At 51.7% G+C, this 17018-nt stretch overlaps 2 protein-coding genes across 3 annotated transcripts in view; both read right to left on the bottom strand.

Annotated features, from left to right (window-relative positions):
- The window catches only part of Arhgap40 (Rho GTPase activating protein 40), a 40204-nt gene extending 38268 nt beyond the window's left edge, over nt 1-1936 (bottom strand). The window contains exon 1 of the mRNA XM_028889225.2: nt 1777-1936. Coding sequence (XP_028745058.1) covers nt 1777-1910 — 134 coding nt within the window. The 5' untranslated portion in view covers nt 1911-1936. The remainder of the gene's footprint in view (nt 1-1776) is intronic.
- A 5414-nt stretch (nt 1937-7350) lies between these two features.
- On the bottom strand, nt 7351-13725 carry Adig (adipogenin). Of its 2 annotated transcripts, none has more exons than XM_028889240.2 (3): nt 13164-13725; nt 9581-9713; nt 7351-7639 (listed from the first exon to the last, which is right to left on the bottom strand). In XM_028889240.2, the coding sequence occupies exons 1-2, from the start codon at nt 13288-13290 to the stop codon at nt 9595-9597; spliced, it is 246 nt and encodes an 81-aa protein (XP_028745073.1). In that variant the 5' UTR covers nt 13291-13725; the 3' UTR covers nt 7351-7639; nt 9581-9594. The 2 variants fall into 2 exon arrangements, with proteins under 2 accessions (XP_028745073.1, XP_028745072.1); XM_028889239.2 differs by having other exon boundaries at nt 7351-7603; nt 13164-13716.
- Between the last annotated feature and the right edge of the window lie 3293 nt (nt 13726-17018).

Genomic DNA, 17018 nt, shown 5'->3' with positions numbered 1-17018 from the left:
TACTGTTCTCCACCTTATATTCTGAGACAGAGTCTCTCACTGAATCTGCAGTTCCCACTTTGGATGGACTGGCTGGCTCTAGACAAGTTCTAGAGATTCATCGGGCTTCACACAGCCGCACCCTCACTCTGGGGTCCAGGTGTACATTATTACACCTGGCCTGCACCCTCGCTCTGGGGTCCAGGTGTACATTATTACACCTGGCCTGCACCCTCGCTCTGGGGTCCAGGTATACATCATTACACCTGGTCTTTACTTGCATGCTTGGGACCTGATCTTGGGTCCTCACATCTGCACAGCAAGCGCCTTACCCCAAAGCCATCTCCCTATCCCCTTAACTAGTTTGTTTTTTAATACTTAAAATGTATAATAGTACTGAGCACGGTGACCTCATCACTGGGGAGGCTGAGGCAGAGAACTGAGAATTAGAAGCAAGTTTGGGCTACATAATAAGACCATCTCAAAAATAAATAATGCAAATGAAACTTAAGACAATGCTTACCTAACCCTGGAGTTTGGATCCACCTTCGGGGAGGCTAGCATGTGGCTATTGTTCCTTTTATGTTGTCGTAAGTAAACAAAGGGGATGCTATGAAATTTCACACTCTTAAAAATACCATTCATTTGTTCATTAACCACAATCACTGAGCACATTCAACAGGCCAGAGCTTCTCACAGTTGGATCCAGTATTAATAACAGGAGATTAAGGAGGGGGCGGGTAAGAAGAGTCGCTTTAGTAAATAGGTTATTAAGTAGATTTTGGATAGAGAGATGGAGTGATGAATAATGGATGGATGGATAGTGATGAGAGTATAGAGTGATGGGGTGGATGTGTAGATTCATAGATAGAGTAAATGACGGCTCCTCAAAGATGTTTGCGTCTTCATCTCCAGAATTTGTGACTATGTTCTCTTGGGGCAGCAGGGGAGGGTGGGTGGGGCAGAGAGGGACTTTATAGATATGATTGAGATTGTTCAGGTCCTCAAAGTGAGGGAGAGCCTGGATAACCTGAGTGGGTCCAAGGTCACCCACTGCTGTCACTTCATTAGTGACAGAGGCAAGCGGGAGAGGCAGAGGTTATAGAAGGGAAGGTCACAGTCAGAGTTGAAGGTGCTGGATGCTGGCATTGCAAATGGAAGAAAGCTATGAGCCAAGCGATGTGCGGACCCTTAGCATCCGGGAAAGGAAGCCAGGTCCCCTGAGAGCCTGATGGTGGAGAACAGGACACCTGACGTGCAGAACTCAAAGGCAGTAACTGTTGTGTCACAGGTCCAAACAGAAGCAGCAGGGAGCCAACACATCAGTCGGGCCAGGCTAAGTGGATAGACAAACAAGTTTCAAGTTTCCCCTGTTGAGCCCATTTCCCCCGATGGGTCAGAACCCTCACACGTCCCCACAGGCTCTCAGAGAATGTGCTGTGTGGCGCAAAGGTCTACGAGTGCTGCTACTCCCTGCCAGAGCCCGGAGCAGCCCCATCTGAGAGTACCAGCCCCAATTCCTGAATCGCTCTCTGGGGAAGGACCACAGCCGGTCGGTCTCCAGGTGTTTGGCCTGCAAATGAGTGTGGAGGAACCGTCAACATTCCAAGGCTCCTTGCACACCTGCGATTATCCATCCAGGAATGGGTTTGCCCAAGCTAGTCCCCAGTATCACCTAGAACTGTTAAAAACCAAGACCAACCGAAAAGGACTCTTGCCTCACGGGACTATTGCGAAGACCGAGGTGACACCTGTCCCAGGCACACAGCCTCCCTCCACCACCCTTGACACCAGTACCTGCTGCCCAGGTGGGCCCATCGTCCCGGCGGCCTGGCGATGCGGGCTCGTGGGATCCGGGGACAGGGTGAGGCCAGGGGCAGCAGGGCCAGCCCTTCCATCTGGGCAGCAGGGAGAAGGGACGGCTCTGTCATGGACAGGCACCCGGGGCTCCCGATGCTGTCTCCGGACTGAGTGAATCACCGTGACAGTCGGAGGCAGGTGGGAGGGCCGTCGGCACACCCTTCGAAGACACCCCCATATTGAGGTGGGGCTGACTTAGCTCGGACCGCCTACAGGCAGGTATGTGTGAGCACACACTTGGCCCCTCGCCAAAACAGAAATGACACAAAAAGAAACGGACATAAATTAAGCATGGCACACATGCCTATCATCCCAGAAGGTAGAAGGTGGCGAAAGATCGTGATTTCAAGGCCAGCTTGGGCTGTAGAGTGAGAGGACTCTGCAGTCTCAAGCAAGAAGCAAGAAGCAAGAAGCAATAAACCAGAGCTAGAGAGATGGCCCAGCAACTAAGAGCACTAGCTAATCTTTCAAAGGACCCAGGTTCAATTCCCAGCACCTACAATCACAATTCCAGGTTCAATTCCCAGCTCATAATCATCTGTAAACTTCAATTCCAGGAGATTCAAATGCCCTCTTCTGGCCTGTGTAGGCTTTACATGTATATGGTACATAGACATACATGCAGGCAAAATATCTGTACACATAATTTTTTTAAACTAAAAAAAAAAAAAAAAAAAAAGATTTAAAAAAAATCAAGCAACCAAATACACATACACCAGACGCAATGAAACATGCTATTGATGTGGCCACTCTCATCCCCCACAGCCATTCCAATTTCAAAATAAAACCAAAAGGAATGAATAAAGCTAGTAACTAGTAGTGGCCCAGGGCTTCATCTTGGCTTAGCCTTCCCATGAGCCTCTGGGAGCTGTGACTTCCTCCTCTGTGAAAAGGGGACAGTGAAAAGCAGGCACGGTACCAAGGGTCAGCAATGTCAGGCCGTGCTGTGGAACAGAGGGTGCATGTGGAGCCGGGCGGGTGAGGGCGAGGGGTGGGCGAGGGCGGGAAGGGGGAGCAGAGACCTCCTGGGAATTGGCATTTGGGCTGCAGGAAGGCTTCCGGGTAGAGGCAGTTTCTTAACCACTGTGAGAATTGAAGGCTAAGGGGCCTGTGGGCAGGGGTAGGAAGGAATTTCTGCAGAGGACGCGGCTGTGTAACCTGTGGTCCTAACCCTGCACCTGCTGCGTATGACGAGCCCCTGCTGCCTGACCAGAATGCCGTGGCCTCATCACGAGGAGTCCTGGTTGTCTCTGCCCTTCTAGGAAAGCTGAGTGCCAGTGACCTTGAAATCTTATTTACCTTCAAGAAGAGAAGTCCCAGGTACTCTGTAGCCAGGGAACCAAGTACCCAGGAATCAAGAAATGGAGTCGAAGAAACTCGAAATATGGTTACGTAGAAGCCTCAGTCCTAGAACTACATGTTCATGGTCCTGTAAGATGGAAGACCTCAGGGGGAAAAAGGACCACAGGAGCCCTAATTTGCAGGAAACCATCACTGGCTCAGACAGGCCATGCAGGTGAGCAACTGTCCACTTTCCCAGCCCTCCTTCCTTAGGAGGAGACAAAAGAACTACGTCACAGGAAGGGAGAGGAGCTGGGGTCCGACTGCTGCCCAGGCTCCCCCCAGAGTGTAAAGTGAATCAGCATGGGGGACAGGTGTGAAGCTGGTACATGATGAAGATCCACAGAGCTTTGTATGGGGAACACAGTAGGTGCTTAATAAAGGATAGATGCATAGGTGGGTGGACAGGGAGTGGGTGGGTGGATAGACGGATGGATGGATGGATGGATAGATGGATGGGATGGACAGATAGGTAGATGAATGGATAGATAGATGGATAGATAGGCAGATGAATGGATGGATGGATGGATGGATGGATGGATGGGAGGGAGGGAGGGATGGACGGACGGGTAGATGAATGGATAGATAGATGAATGGTGGGAGAAGGAGGAGGTGAGAGGAGGGATGAGAAAATGGCTGAAAAGATGGCACACTGGTTAAGAGAACTTCTGCTCTTGCAGTGGGCTGGAGTTCAGTTCCCATCCACACTGGGTGGCTCACAACCACCTGTAATTCAAGTTCCAAGGACTCCAGTGCCTCTTCTGGCCTCCTTGGGCACCTGCACATGCATGGTGTACATATGTGCACACACACACACACACACACACACACACACACACACACACACTAAATCTTAAGAAAATGGCTGAGTGAGAGGACTAGTCGGGAAGACCTTTAAGGCAGGGACTAGATGGCTGATGGGCAAACAGGTGTCTGGATGAGGGGAAGAGTGGCCGTGTGGAGAAATGGGAGCCAGCAGGGCTGAGTAAAGTGACGAATCATCGAGTCACTGGGGAACGGCGAATGGATGCAGGAATGGATGCCAAGTGAGGGAGCCAGGGCCTGAGTAAATGACTGACCTAGAAGAACAAACCCAGCCTCCAGGAGAAAGCAAGAAGAGTGAGCAATCAGCCGGGATCCTGCACGGTGAGCTTTGAGCCTCTGGCAGGAAGTGCCGCCTCCCTGCTTCCTGGAGAGTTGTGTGTCTGTAGAATGAAGCCTGGAGGCGGGAGTGTGCCCCACCTCTGCACCCCTGGCAACATTCCTCAGCCCCATGGCCCTGCCACTGGAGTGAGTATCGGCCAGGCCGGCTGGGTCACAGTGGTGACTCAGACCTGTGGGCCCCTGCACCTGGCAGCCTGCCAGCACCTCCCTAGGCAGCTTGAGATCTGGACAAGCCTCTTCCTACCATGGACTCCTGTGTCCCTCACACCAGTCGGCCCCTGGGACCATATTCTAGGCTCGGAATCTGCTCCATACCTCTGTCCCCTCAACACAGCACATTACCCTAGGACAGCACTATACCACCCAGGGCAGTCTAGTGGTGCCTCATCCTGGGGGTGACCTTCAGCTTTGCTACTAAGCTGTGCAACTTTTGGCAGATGCCTTAACCTCTCTGAGTCACAGCTCATTTACAGTCATTTACATTAAAACAATCGCACATCCTGAGAGTTGGTATAAGGACTCAGAGAAACCAAGGACAGGCAAGCACCTCAACTGCCCTGGCACACGAGGCACGGTGCCCCTTGTTTCCAGGGGCCTGACTCTGTGTGTGTGTGTGTGTGTGTGTGTGTGTGTGTGTGTGTGTGTACATGTATGCACGCGTTTAATGGAAACTTATAAGCCACTCAAAAAATGCTCTGCACTCAGCCCTGCATGGCCGTCCCCGTATTGAAGTCCTAACCCCAGGATCTCAGGATGTGACCTTATGTGGACACAGGGTGTTGACAGGAAATCAAACAAAAAAAAAACAAGAGTCATTAGAACAAGCTCCAGTTCAGCATAAGCAGTGTCCTTGCACAGAGGGTAAATGTGGGGGAGACAGCATGCCGCAGACATCCAGGGAGACTGTGTGAAGACAGATTGATGGCATTGCCTCAAGACAAAGAACCCAGTTGCAGCCACCAGATGTTGGGGGGCCCAGGAGGGATTCTCACGTACAGCCTTCAGTGGGCTCAGTCCGGTGTGCCCTCACCTCACACTGGCAGCTTCCGCCGCTCAGAGATACTGCCTGATGAAGCTCAAGGCCCCTAAGCTTGTGCCTCGTGCTATGGCTCCCTAGAGGGGACTGGTTCTGCAGATGAGGACATAAGGCTCAAAACAATGGCAGGGGAACATGGGGCTGGAGGAAGAGGGATGACTGAGGCGGGAGAGTCCTGGCCTGCAACTCAAAGTGCAGATGGAAAATGAGGGCAAGACTGCAGGTGTGACAAGAAGCATGAGGCAGTGTGAGAGACCTAGAGGCTGTGGAAGGACCCGGGCAAGCACCCCACGTGATGCTGGAGGCCGTCCTCTGCATCTGACTGGAGGTGTGACCAGGGACATGGGCTGCATCAGAGATCTCCAGACAACCATATCTTCTCCCACCAGTTCAAAAAGTCTTCTCATCCGCCTTTGCAGGTGCAGAAGCTCCTGGCTGCTCCCGCTTCCCCTCGGGGTCCATCCCACGTACTTCCAGACAGGTTGGGTCAGTGATCTGGGGGCTGGACTGCATGACCGGGACTGCAGGGAAGCTGAACAGAACCCAGCATGCCCAGCGACAATGGGCTTCTGACCTTTGGGCAGTGCTGGGGTTCCTTGTGCCAAGGGTTTGTGTAGAAGACTCCAGGCAAAGCCCGGAGGCAGCTCCAGCCATTGACAGAGGGATTTGTTCACTTGCCGGAAGCCCAGCCCCATCGGATGGATTAAAGCACAATTGGGGCTTTGTGTGTGTGTGTGCGCGCGCATGCGAGTGTACACACATGTGAGAACGTGAGGATGTGTGTTTGTGAGTCTATATATGTGCCCATGTGCTGGAGGATGTGGAGAGGCTTAGAGAAACATGGCCTCCTTGTGCACCCTTGGCGTCACTCCTTGTCGGGAGACTTTAGCAACTTCTGCAGGCTGCACTGTGTGGCTATATCATACACACTACGGTCTCCCCTACGCCTCTGGAACATCTCCATGCAGGGGCAGGCTTGTGGGTGAAGTACAGGCGTGGTCATCGAATCCCACGGGTGGGAGAGAGGCCCCATCCATCAGCATCAGCTGGGCTCACATCCCAAAGGGCAGTGCTACCCTGGATGAAAAGCTGAGACTCCAGCCAGGACCACAGGGAGCCACGGACAGTTTTAGGGAGCTGAGAGGGGGTGTTCTGATGGGCGCTGTGGGTGGATCATTCCGACAGGACTGAAGGAGCAGTAGCCAATGGCCACAGATTAGCAAGTCAGCATCTGTCTTCTCCCCGGGACATCTTCAGTTTTTGTGGTGCCCAGTGGGATGCTGGGGGAAGGACAAAGTGATATCAGATGGTACATGGGAGGCCTGTCCCCTCCCCTAGTCCATCTTTCCTGTTACCTTGGGGTAACCAGAAGGGCTAGAGGTGACTGTGGGAATTTTCCAGGCACAGTGGCACATTTCTTTAATCCCTGTACTCGGGAGGCAGAGGTAGGCAGGTCTCTGTGAGTTTGAGGCCAATCTGGCCTACATAGCGAGTTCCAGGCCAGAGCTACATAGAGACACCCTGTAGTGTCAAAAAAAAAAAAATTAAAAATCTCCCACCACCTGTCCCCAGTTCCCCACCTGAAGAGGATGGACACCGTGGGTCAGCACCTGGCTCAGGAGCCACTGGGCTGGGTTTGAATCCCTGATCCTCTAACATGACTTGGCAAAGTTACTCAACGGCTGTGCCTCAGTTTCCCTCTCTGTAACTGAGGGATAACCAAGCTCTTACGTCACAGAATTCTTTTAGCAATGGCCCCACATGAAGCACTTAGGAGAGTTGGTTCACATGGTGCATACTCAGAAATGCTCCTGTTGTAAGGAGCACACAGCAGAGACTGTAGACATCCACACTGCAGTGTAACCAAAGTGAGCTTGCTGTGTGCTGTCAAAGTTGAGCGCTTGCCTTTGAACAGACGTGAGGGTGAGACAGTCCAGAGGGAGTCGGGGTGAATGAACGGACACCAGAAGCTCTGCCAGGGCACAGGAGAACCCCCATTTCTTTAATAGGTACCCAGCACCTCGTGTGAGTTGAGCTGGCGGCCAGCTGTCCCCCGTAAGCTGCTTGGGCCCGATTCTTCCCTGAGGGGCCCCAGGTCAGCTCTGTTGGAGGAGGACAGATGGTTCGGCCAGAGGCTTGGTGGGTCTGGCTATTGGAGGTCCCAGGAAGGCTCCTTGGTCACCAGTGTTCTCTTCCCTCCATCCACTTGGGCCCAGATGACACCTAGACAAGCGGGGCCAGGAATAAGTCGTGCTTGGGCTAGGAATGAAGTCAGAACGAAGAATAAGAGATGCGGTAGTGAGGTGGGAGTGGCTATCTGCAGATGGACAGGGTCCTTTCACGAAGTCTGAACATTGTGTTCTGGCCCTGTTCATTGGCTACAGGGCCCATTAACAATGGACATGGATGGTCTCTTGTCCCCAGACTGAGAATTTTGGATTGGGATTTGTGTGACTCAGTGGTGCAGTGCTTGCCTGGTATGCCTGAGCCTCTGGGTTCAAATCCTAGCACTACTAAGACACCAAAAAAAGAAGTTTAAAGACAGTCATAGCAGGGGGTGGAGTCAAGCAGGCTTCTGACCGTGGGGCCTTGTGTGATTTCAACAGTTGTGAAGCCTGCCCTGTGTTCCAGCCCCATCACGTGCCTCGGTGAGAGTTTTTCTGAGGAAAGGGCCTCACTTGGCGAGGCTATGGCCTGGACAGGTTAGGCAAGGACTCTGAGGCCCTGGTTCTCAGTCCCACCTCCTCCCACCGTGTAGACTAGAGAACACGGTGCTTGACCACGCTTCACAGTCAGGCAGCTGTGAGGACAGAGAGAAGAAGAGCTGGGTGTCTTCTTCCTCTCCAGGACCTGCTGCCATGGCTGGATGTGAAGGAGTCTGAGGCTGTGCCAGGAGCCGCTGAGTCAGCTGCCCGCTGTGGGGAGGGAGGGAGGCAAGAGGAGGGGACGAGGTCACTGGGCTTTGATTTGCTGGGTGGCAATGGGCGTGGAGAATCCCACCCCAGACATGGAGAGCTTAAACGCAGATGACAGAGTGCAGAGGAAGATTAGAGTGACAGCATGTATTTGGGAGTCACTGGCTGGAAACAGCGTTAGCCCCGTGGGAATGGATGCCAAGACTCTGTTCTTCTGAATAAAAATGTGTTTGTTTGTTTGTTGAGACAGGGTTTCTCTGTGTAGCTCTGGCTATCCTGGAACTCACTCTGTAGACCAGGCTGGCCTCCAACTCAGAGATCCACCTGCCCCTGCCTCCCAAGGGCAGGAACTAAAGGCGTGCGCCACCACTGCCTGGCATTCTGGGTAAATTCTTTAACCGCTCTGGTACCCCCAAGTTCCCACATGTACATGGACATGAGAATATCTTTACCATAGCTCTCACAATGAGAGGCTAGAAGGCGCACACTTGGCACATTCCGGGACCATTAAACCAGGATGAAGACTGTATCATGGGCTTCTGCCAGTGCATGTCAAATGCCCCCACCATGCGTCAGGAAGGGCTTTGGGTGTTTGGATGCCTCCATTATCTATGTTTCTGGAAGTTGGTAAGTGCTGCACCACAGAAATAGTGCAGGGTATTACATTGGAAGGAGCAATGTAATATCAAATATTGGGGGAACCCCCTGACAAAGTGACATTTGAGCAAAATGTGAGAGGTAAGAAAGGGTATCCAATAACTGCGTGGGGGAGGAAGCTGCTAGGCAGAGGGAAGAACCAGCATAAACCTCTGAGGTCAGGTCAGAGGGGAAGGGAGTGGGGGAGTCCTCATGGCAGTGGTATCTGGTCCTCCACACACCAGGCAGGCAGCTGTCCACCAGGGGACAGTGTAGGAGCTAGTGACATTGTGAGTGAATGTGTGTTGATAAAAGCACAACAATGTAAAGGACTCCAGTGCCACAGATCCATGGGAGTGTCCATCCCCCCCCCCACCACCACCAGTAGGCTGAGGCTCAGAGGGATGGTGAAATCTTCCTCTGGTCTGAGTGTAAATGTTCACAGTGTGCAGACAATGCCCACCACAGCTCTTTCCCCAGATGTCTATGGCCCGAAAACTACTCCCTTACAGAGACTGCACCTATGAGTTTATCTAAACCTGCCACCTCGTCCAGCTGTATACCAAGGCAGCATGCTCCAACGAGCCAGCTGCTGAGGCTCTGGGCCTGAGGTCTTCTTGCAGCCTCCTACCCCCCACAAAGGCCTTACCTGGTAGAGCAGGCTCACCAGTGGAGGCTGTCCTCATGGTCACAGAATGTCTCCTCCTCACAGCCGGACTCAGCCGGTCCTTTGCTCCAGGGCTCCCAGTTGAAACATAAATCTGAATCATCTTCCTTTGAATCTGTGGAGACCAGAGACAAGGCTTCTGGGGTAGACTCAGACTATAGTGCTCCCCAGCTCCAGAGGAGTCACCTGCAAGTGTGAACCCACCTGGTCTCAAATAAACATGCAGAGGCTTAATGTTACTTATAAATGCTCGACCAATAGCTCGAGCTTGTTACTAGCTAACTCTTACACTTAAATTAACCCATATTTCTATTTATGATTTGCCACGTGGCTCATGGCTTGTTACCTCATTTTTTACACATCCTGCTTGCTCAGTAGCTGGCTGGCGTCTCTCTCGACTCCCCTGACTCCACCCTTCCTCCTCCCATCATTCTGCATCAGGCTGTCTCACTCAATCTCCCCTTGCCCTGCTATCAGCCAATTAGTTTTTTTATTAACAATGAGCTTCATCCTCAGCATGCCAGGCCTGGGGGCCCTGGAGCCCTCTATGAGGCCAGAAGTAGAGGGGCTGGCACTGAGACTTCATGGCCTTGGATGGAGAACAAGGAGGGATCTAGGAGGAAGATCCAGAAGGACCCAGGTGGTGTGAGATACCACGCTGTTACAGTCTGAAGGGGAAATGGCCTGCACAGGATCACATGACTCTTGGTCCCCAGCTAGTGGTAATGCTCTGGAAGGCTTTAGAAACTGCAGGAGTGGGTGCCTCACTAGAGTGGGAAGCTGGGACCACCTGAGGTGTCACAGTCCTGCTCCTCCTACTTCTTCTCTGCTTCCTGACCAAGAATGGGATGTGAGCGACATCTCAGGCTCTGCCACACATTCCCCCATCACAGCCCCTTCTTAAACCAGGAGCCAAAATGTCAGGGTTTTTTTTCCCCCGTCATAGTCATAAGAATGGTAACTAATGTACCTGCTGTATTGGGCATTGTCCCACTGAAGGGACACCAAGTCACTGACCTGTCCACCATTCATCTTCTAGGCCAGTCATTCCCAAATATCTGTGATTTCTATTGCTTGGTGTTGAGCACACATGTGAATGAAAGAATTCCTAAAAGCACACACACCTATCGTGAGCAGCCTGGGTGACTCAATCACCACACTCACCTCACGGGAGACCTGGTCCAGCCACTCAGTGGCACACCGAAGCTGATGAATGATTCATGTTTACCTGTATCTTTTGGCTTGCATGCTGCTAGAAACCCACAGGCTTGAGGTTCCTGAGGCTGCAGGCCACCAACCACCTGGGGCCAGATCCCAGCCCAAGGGCAGAACACACAGAGAAACTAAGAGCAGACAGAGATGCCAGGGTGCTGTCACCTCTGACTGGCCAATTTCACTGAAGACCAAAGGGCTTATTTCAAAGGTAGAGGTAAGATGTCATCTCCAGAGAAGCCACCCAAAGTCACTGCCATACCCCCTTGACCCCCTTCCACAGTGACAAAACCCAGCATTGACTCAGCCAGCACTGACTGAGCCTACAAACACCTACTATGTGCCATGTACACAGGTCCTTGGCTCCCTGCACCAAGAGCCCAAGACCTCATAGAACCTTTCTTTCGTCTGAAAGATGTGTGCGTGTGGGGTGGGGGTGGTTACCTTCACTTTGTGGTGGGGAACTGAGGCTCGGGCAGCCCTGGTCTAAAGCGACACAGCCAGTCGGTGCAGCACCGGGATTTGAAGTTTGCATTGATAACACTGCACAGGCTGTGACCCTGGGAAAGGCTTCTCCTTTCCAAGCCTCAGTTTCCCCACCTGGGCAATACAGACTCTTTCATAGAGTTCTCAGGATAGGAGGGAGATGGTATGCATCACCCATTTGGTATAACTCCTAAGTGTTCAAAAGAGGTTAACTGTATTATAATCTATCCAGGAACAGGACTGATACTAGACTCCAGAGGGATAGGGTTTGGGTTTTGAGAGAGTCTCATGTACCCCAGACTTCAAACTTGCTATGCAGCTGAGGATGACCTGGTCCCCTTGTCTTTACCTCCTAAGTGCTGAGATTACACCATGTACTAGCATGCTGGAGATCAAACCATGGCTCCCTGCATGCCGTGCAGGCAGGCATTCTATCAGCGCACACCCCCAGCCAGAGATCCAGCCAGCTTCCACAGCCAGCACACAACGAGCCTTTGTCTCCCCTAGCTGCCGGGCCTAATGCCTGGGCTGGGCCCCAAGAGAGAGCTGTAGCTCACCCTGAAAGTGAGGTGAATTAAGCTTGAAACATGTTTTTCAGGAACCCGAACACTCCACCCCACCCCCAAGCCCGCAGCTCTTGCCAGGAAATTGCAGCAGGACTATTAGCAGGCCCAACAAGAGGGATCGTGGGGCAGGTCATGCAGGGTGCTGCTCATGTTGCCTCAGTAGCTTGTGACCAGAGCTGGCAGCAAGCTGGGCACACTGTTGCCCAGTCGGTCTAAGGTCCCAGAGCCGAGAAACAGGGAAAGAAAAGCCTCTGAATTAAGAGGGGTCTTCAAGGAGACAGTGTGCCTCTGGCCATATCCCACCCTGTCTGCCCCCTACCTCTTTCATGGTCAGTCATGTATGGGCCTTGAGCTCAGTGGGTCTCAACCTTCCGAACACTGTGACCCGTTAATACAGTTCCTCATGTCGTGGTGATCCCAACCAGAAAATTATTTTCATTGCTACTTCATGACTGTAATTTTTGAACTGGAATATAAATATCTGATATGCAGGATATCTGACATGTGACCCCTGTGAAAGAACCTTTTGACAACCCCCCCCAAGGGTCAAGACCCACAGGTTGAGAACTGCTGCTTTAGCTTCTCTTGATGGTGTGCTGAGGTCAGGACCAATGTCAATAAGCTTCCATGATCCTGTGTCCAAGAGAAGGCCAGTTCTTCTGTGAGTTTGGTCTGGCCAAAAACCAGGATAGTGTGTGAGCACCCCAAAACAGCAAAGGCTGCTACGTCCCGCTGTTCAAGTTGTTTGCAAAAGCACACAAGAGGGTCTGAGTGAAGCTGAGAGCCAGCCCAAACTCTGCTCGGTGCTTTGCATTTTCTAATTCAGCAGTCAAGCCTATGCATTAGCAGTGGCCCTCAGGGCCGCAGACAAGCATCCGCCTCAGTCAAGCTTGGGGACTCTGTTAAGAAACTCCCAACTGCCGGCATGATGGTGCACACCTTTAATCCCAGTACTCAGGAGGCAGAAGCAGGTGGACCTGAGTCTAAGACCAGCCTGGCCTACAGAGTGAGTTCCAGAATAGCCAGGGATATCTAATAAGACCCTACCTCAAAACAAACTAAACAACCCCAAAAACAATGATAGGGAGGGAGGGAGGGAGGGGAGGAGGGAAGGAGGAAGGAAGGAAGGAAGGAAGGAAGGAAGGAAGGAAGGAAGGAAGGAAGGAAGGAAGGAAAAAAAAACTCTTTTCAACTGGAGCTGCATTTAAAATGCTGTGCAACCCCTTCTGTAGTTCAGGGCACTTTATCCTGTTTAGGCCCCTGCCCAGCTCCAAAAAAGAGTCCAGCCTGGACCAGCTCACCTTGACTAAGTAAGAAGTGTAACCAGACGATCATCAAGAAGAGCAGCAAACTCACGGGCAGGCAGAGCCAGAACACCAGGAAAGAGAGCGTGAGGTCGTTCACCAGCGGCGCCAGAGGGTACCTCATTGTGCACCTGCAGCCATGCGGGGCCACCTGGATTGAGCGGGCAGGCTGGCCCTGAGGACCTGGTAGCTGGGCCAGGCTCTGCTTTCGGCCCAATTGTGACTTAACAGTGAGTGTGATGTAACAAGGAAGTCACAGAAAGAGCCTGCAGCAGAAGGCTGAAGGAGACACACTGTTTTCTGAGAAGGGTGGCCAGGGCTGCGGGCCCAGCAGTCACTGGGCTCATGTGACCCTCTGCTCTTATGAAAGGGAACTGAGGAATTCTAAAGTCGAGAAACAGTCAGGACAAATGTCAGCCAATGTAAGGTACTTGCCTACCCATGGTTAATGTGGCCAGGAACCAGCCAGGTCCCTGGGTCCTGCCTTCCAGTAGCACATCCACACATTCACTGCCACGCTTGTGGGCAGGGGACCCGGGGAATGGAGAGAGCTCAGTGCTGGAAGGTAAGAGGCTGGGTAGTTCCAGCAACAGTTGCTGTGCAGGAAAGGCAGGTCCAGCATGGCCACATTGCCCACCCCCACAACAGCCCAAAGTCTGGCTTTTATGTGGAGTCTCCCAAGTTTAAAATAGGAGATGGGGGAGGGGTAACACACCTGTCCCTCAAGTATGAGGCCCAGAGTTGGGAGCTCCAGAATCCACATCAAGTTAGGTGGGCTTTGTTAGCCTGCCTGTAATCCCAGCAGAGACAGGGAACCCTAGAGCCAAGCTGGCCAGCCAGGATCGCTGAAACGGCAAGCTCCATTCAGCAAGAGACCCTGTCTCAAAATTGATGAGGAAAACACCTTGGGTGCACCTGCCCCCCATACCCCAACAGATGGGATCAAACTTTGTTAGAACATTGTAGGCTAAATCTGTCGGGTCACTCACTGAGCGGCTGCTTAGAACTTGTAACAATAATTCATTTTGAGGCTTCTCTCGCTGACCCTTTTAGGAGTTTTAGCAAGGGATTTCTAAAAGCTTGCCCCCTTATCTCAGTGGGCAAGACAACTTGTATCAATCCTCCTCTCACCTGGCCTGTATTTACTAATACTTGTGGCAGGAAGTAGACACTGGGGGTCGGGGGAAGTCTGTGCACAATCTTCAAAAGATGAATGGGGCCGGGAGGTAAACATGCCAGTTCCTAAGCTCACCCTCATTCACTGAGGCTGCGCCCGAGGGTGGCAGGTCTGAGGGAAGGCAGGCTTGACTTGGGAGAACACAGCATTTCACAGCTGAAGAGCACAGGTTGAAGTCAGGATCATTCTAGACCGGAAAGCTGATGCATCAAAACTGGGTTAGAGGGTGAGTCATGGAGGAAGACACTAGTCGATGGAGAAGGGGAACCAGGCCAGGCTGAGTGGACCCACAGAAGGGGTCTGGGCAAACAGTATTAAACATGCACCAAAGAGCAGGATGCAGGCATGGACAATGCAGGGACAGAGGCCAAAAAAGGGGCAGTCAGGACTGGGATTTCTAGTGCTGGGTCAGAGAGCTGAGCTACACAGGTGGAAAAACTTGAACGCTTATATTTTTGGCTAGCTATGAAACTTTCAGACACCAAAATGGGGCCACTGAAGTCAGCTTCTGCCAACGGGCCAAGCTGGAGGTCCTGTGACTGGCAGGTAGAGCTGGGTAAGAAGTGGGGAGCTGGCTCTGGGTCCCAGGCAGTTCAGATCCAGCAAGAGAGCAGCTTTGTGGGGTTGGTGTGTCTCGTTGCAGGGGTGGCTCTGGGTGGAGGCAGGCGTTCTAACAACTCTCACTTATGTTTCCAAGATTTCACAGGCCATCACCTGAGACCCAGACTCATGGCCCCAACATCCTTCCTGTAAGATTCTCTGCAGCCAACCTCTGCAGAGGGGCAGTGAGGGCATGGGTGACCTCTGTGCCTTCCCCCTCTGGAAATGTCCCTCCTTACCCGAGGATTCACCCACTCCCAACTTCCAGCCTTTGTATCTTAATGCTACACAGATCGATCCTGCCGGCATTAGAAGGGCATGTCCTTTTCTCTTAAAATTAGCCTAATTTTGAGTATTTCAGGAAAACTAAGAAGCCAGAGTGAAAACCTAGATTTAGATTAGTTAAAACTGAGCAGACCCTCCTTGAGAGTCACTTAACAATGACCATGCAGGAGCCAGCCCCGTGGCCTGTAACCAAAAGGACACACCAAGCTATTAGATAAGAAGCTCCTTAAAATTTAATTGACTGCATGTATTACATTCAGTATCCCGTGGGTTTCTTGTGGACGGAGGACAGGCATACATACGAACAGCTCTGCACCCTCTTCCCAGGCTGACGCAGATTCGACACAGGCACACTTTCATATTTACATCTCCTTTACTTTACAGATCAGTGGCAGAAATATTTACAGAAAATACAATAGGAAAAAGATCCCATCTTGGCAATATACCGAAATTCATACAAATTGTAAATATGGTTTCGAGCAAATAATGATACTTAATTTTTAGCCACAGCTGCAAAGCCCTTCAGAGGAAGATGCCTTGGTCACTGTGGGGACAAAGAACTTGATTTGCTTCAACAAATAGGTATTGGGCGCCTACTGTATGCAAGGCACTGTGGAATCCCAAATTACACATTTTCCCTCATCATTAACAAACCTGTCTGAAGAACGAGGGTGGCTATTCTGAGAAAACCCCACACAGTGCATGGCTCTGCCAGCAGCGAGACCAGTGACTCCACTGTCCAGGTGGACCCCTCAGAAGAGGGGATGTCAGGGAGTGCTGGGAACAGACCAGTGGATGCCAATGGTCACTGTTAACACAGAAGGTCCGGCCTGAACAGGCTTTAAATAATAAGGGACAACTGTTGTCAGGAGAGTGTCAAATGACCTCCAAGACAGTTGTCACCGTCTACCCAGCTGTGCCCAAGGCTGATGCTGTCTGTGTGTGTGTGTGTGTGTGTGTGTGTGTGTGTGTGTGTGTGTGTGTTGCTCCACTTTTCAACAGGAATACACCCTGGAAAACTCATCACTGTAGAGGTCAGTCTGCAGAATCTGATTCTTCCCTAGCTCAGACAGGAAGCTGTTCTTCCAGGCTGTCCTACTACCTGTAAGCCAGACACCAACAGGGCCAGCCTTTACAGGTAAGACCAGAGATGGAGTTACCCTAAAATCAGGAAGCTGAAAGAGGGAGGTGCTCATGTATACATGTGCATGGCACACGCATCTGTATAGCTCGGGGAGGGGCTGCCCTACTACTGTAATTATTCTTTTCAAGGGGCCAAAGTCCAGGTCTTAAGAGGAAACTCTAGACAAATGAGGAAGGTGGCTGCCAGGTTCAAAGAGGCTAAGAGTCCCGTTTCTTGTGCTCCCAGTCAAAGGAGCAACCCCCTTCCCATCCCAGCCAGCTTCAGAAGTGAACAGGAGGGGCCACCAGCCTAAACAACCTTAAGAAATGTTTTCTCTTTGAGATTGCCTGGGCATCTGAGTAGAGCAACTGAACAGTTTAAGCCACAGTCCAGACTGGTTCCAGTGTTTCCCCAAGTGTCTGAACCTAGGCGGCAAATGTACCAAGTGAATGACTAAGACTATTGTAGGTACGAACTACGTTCCTCTGACAAGATTCTGTTCAAAGTGATCTGAGCACAGGCAGGAGGGTGAACTCAGTGAGCAGCATTCCAAACCACACTCTGAGGCCCAAGGCTCTTACCACACTCCTTTGGTGGGCAGATGGTGTGTGGAACAGAGAGGGCCAGTGAGGGGGTGCATCCCAAGTTCTGATGGCTGTGCACACTA

This window comes from Peromyscus leucopus, chromosome 4, assembly GCF_004664715.2.
Source record: "Peromyscus leucopus breed LL Stock chromosome 4, UCI_PerLeu_2.1, whole genome shotgun sequence".
Classification (NCBI taxonomy): Eukaryota; Metazoa; Chordata; class Mammalia; order Rodentia; family Cricetidae; genus Peromyscus; species Peromyscus leucopus.
This window is presented reverse-complemented; position numbering and strand designations above follow the sequence as displayed.

Coding starts and splice junctions, on each gene's coding strand:
- Adig (XM_028889240.2), bottom strand. CDS start 13,290: ATGAGGTACCCTCTGGCGCCGCTGGTGAACGACCTCACGCTCTCTTTC. Junction 9,714..13,163: donor ACACTTCTTACTTAGTCAAG/GTGAGCTGGTCC, acceptor TGGTCTCCACAG/ATTCAAAGGAAGATGATTCA.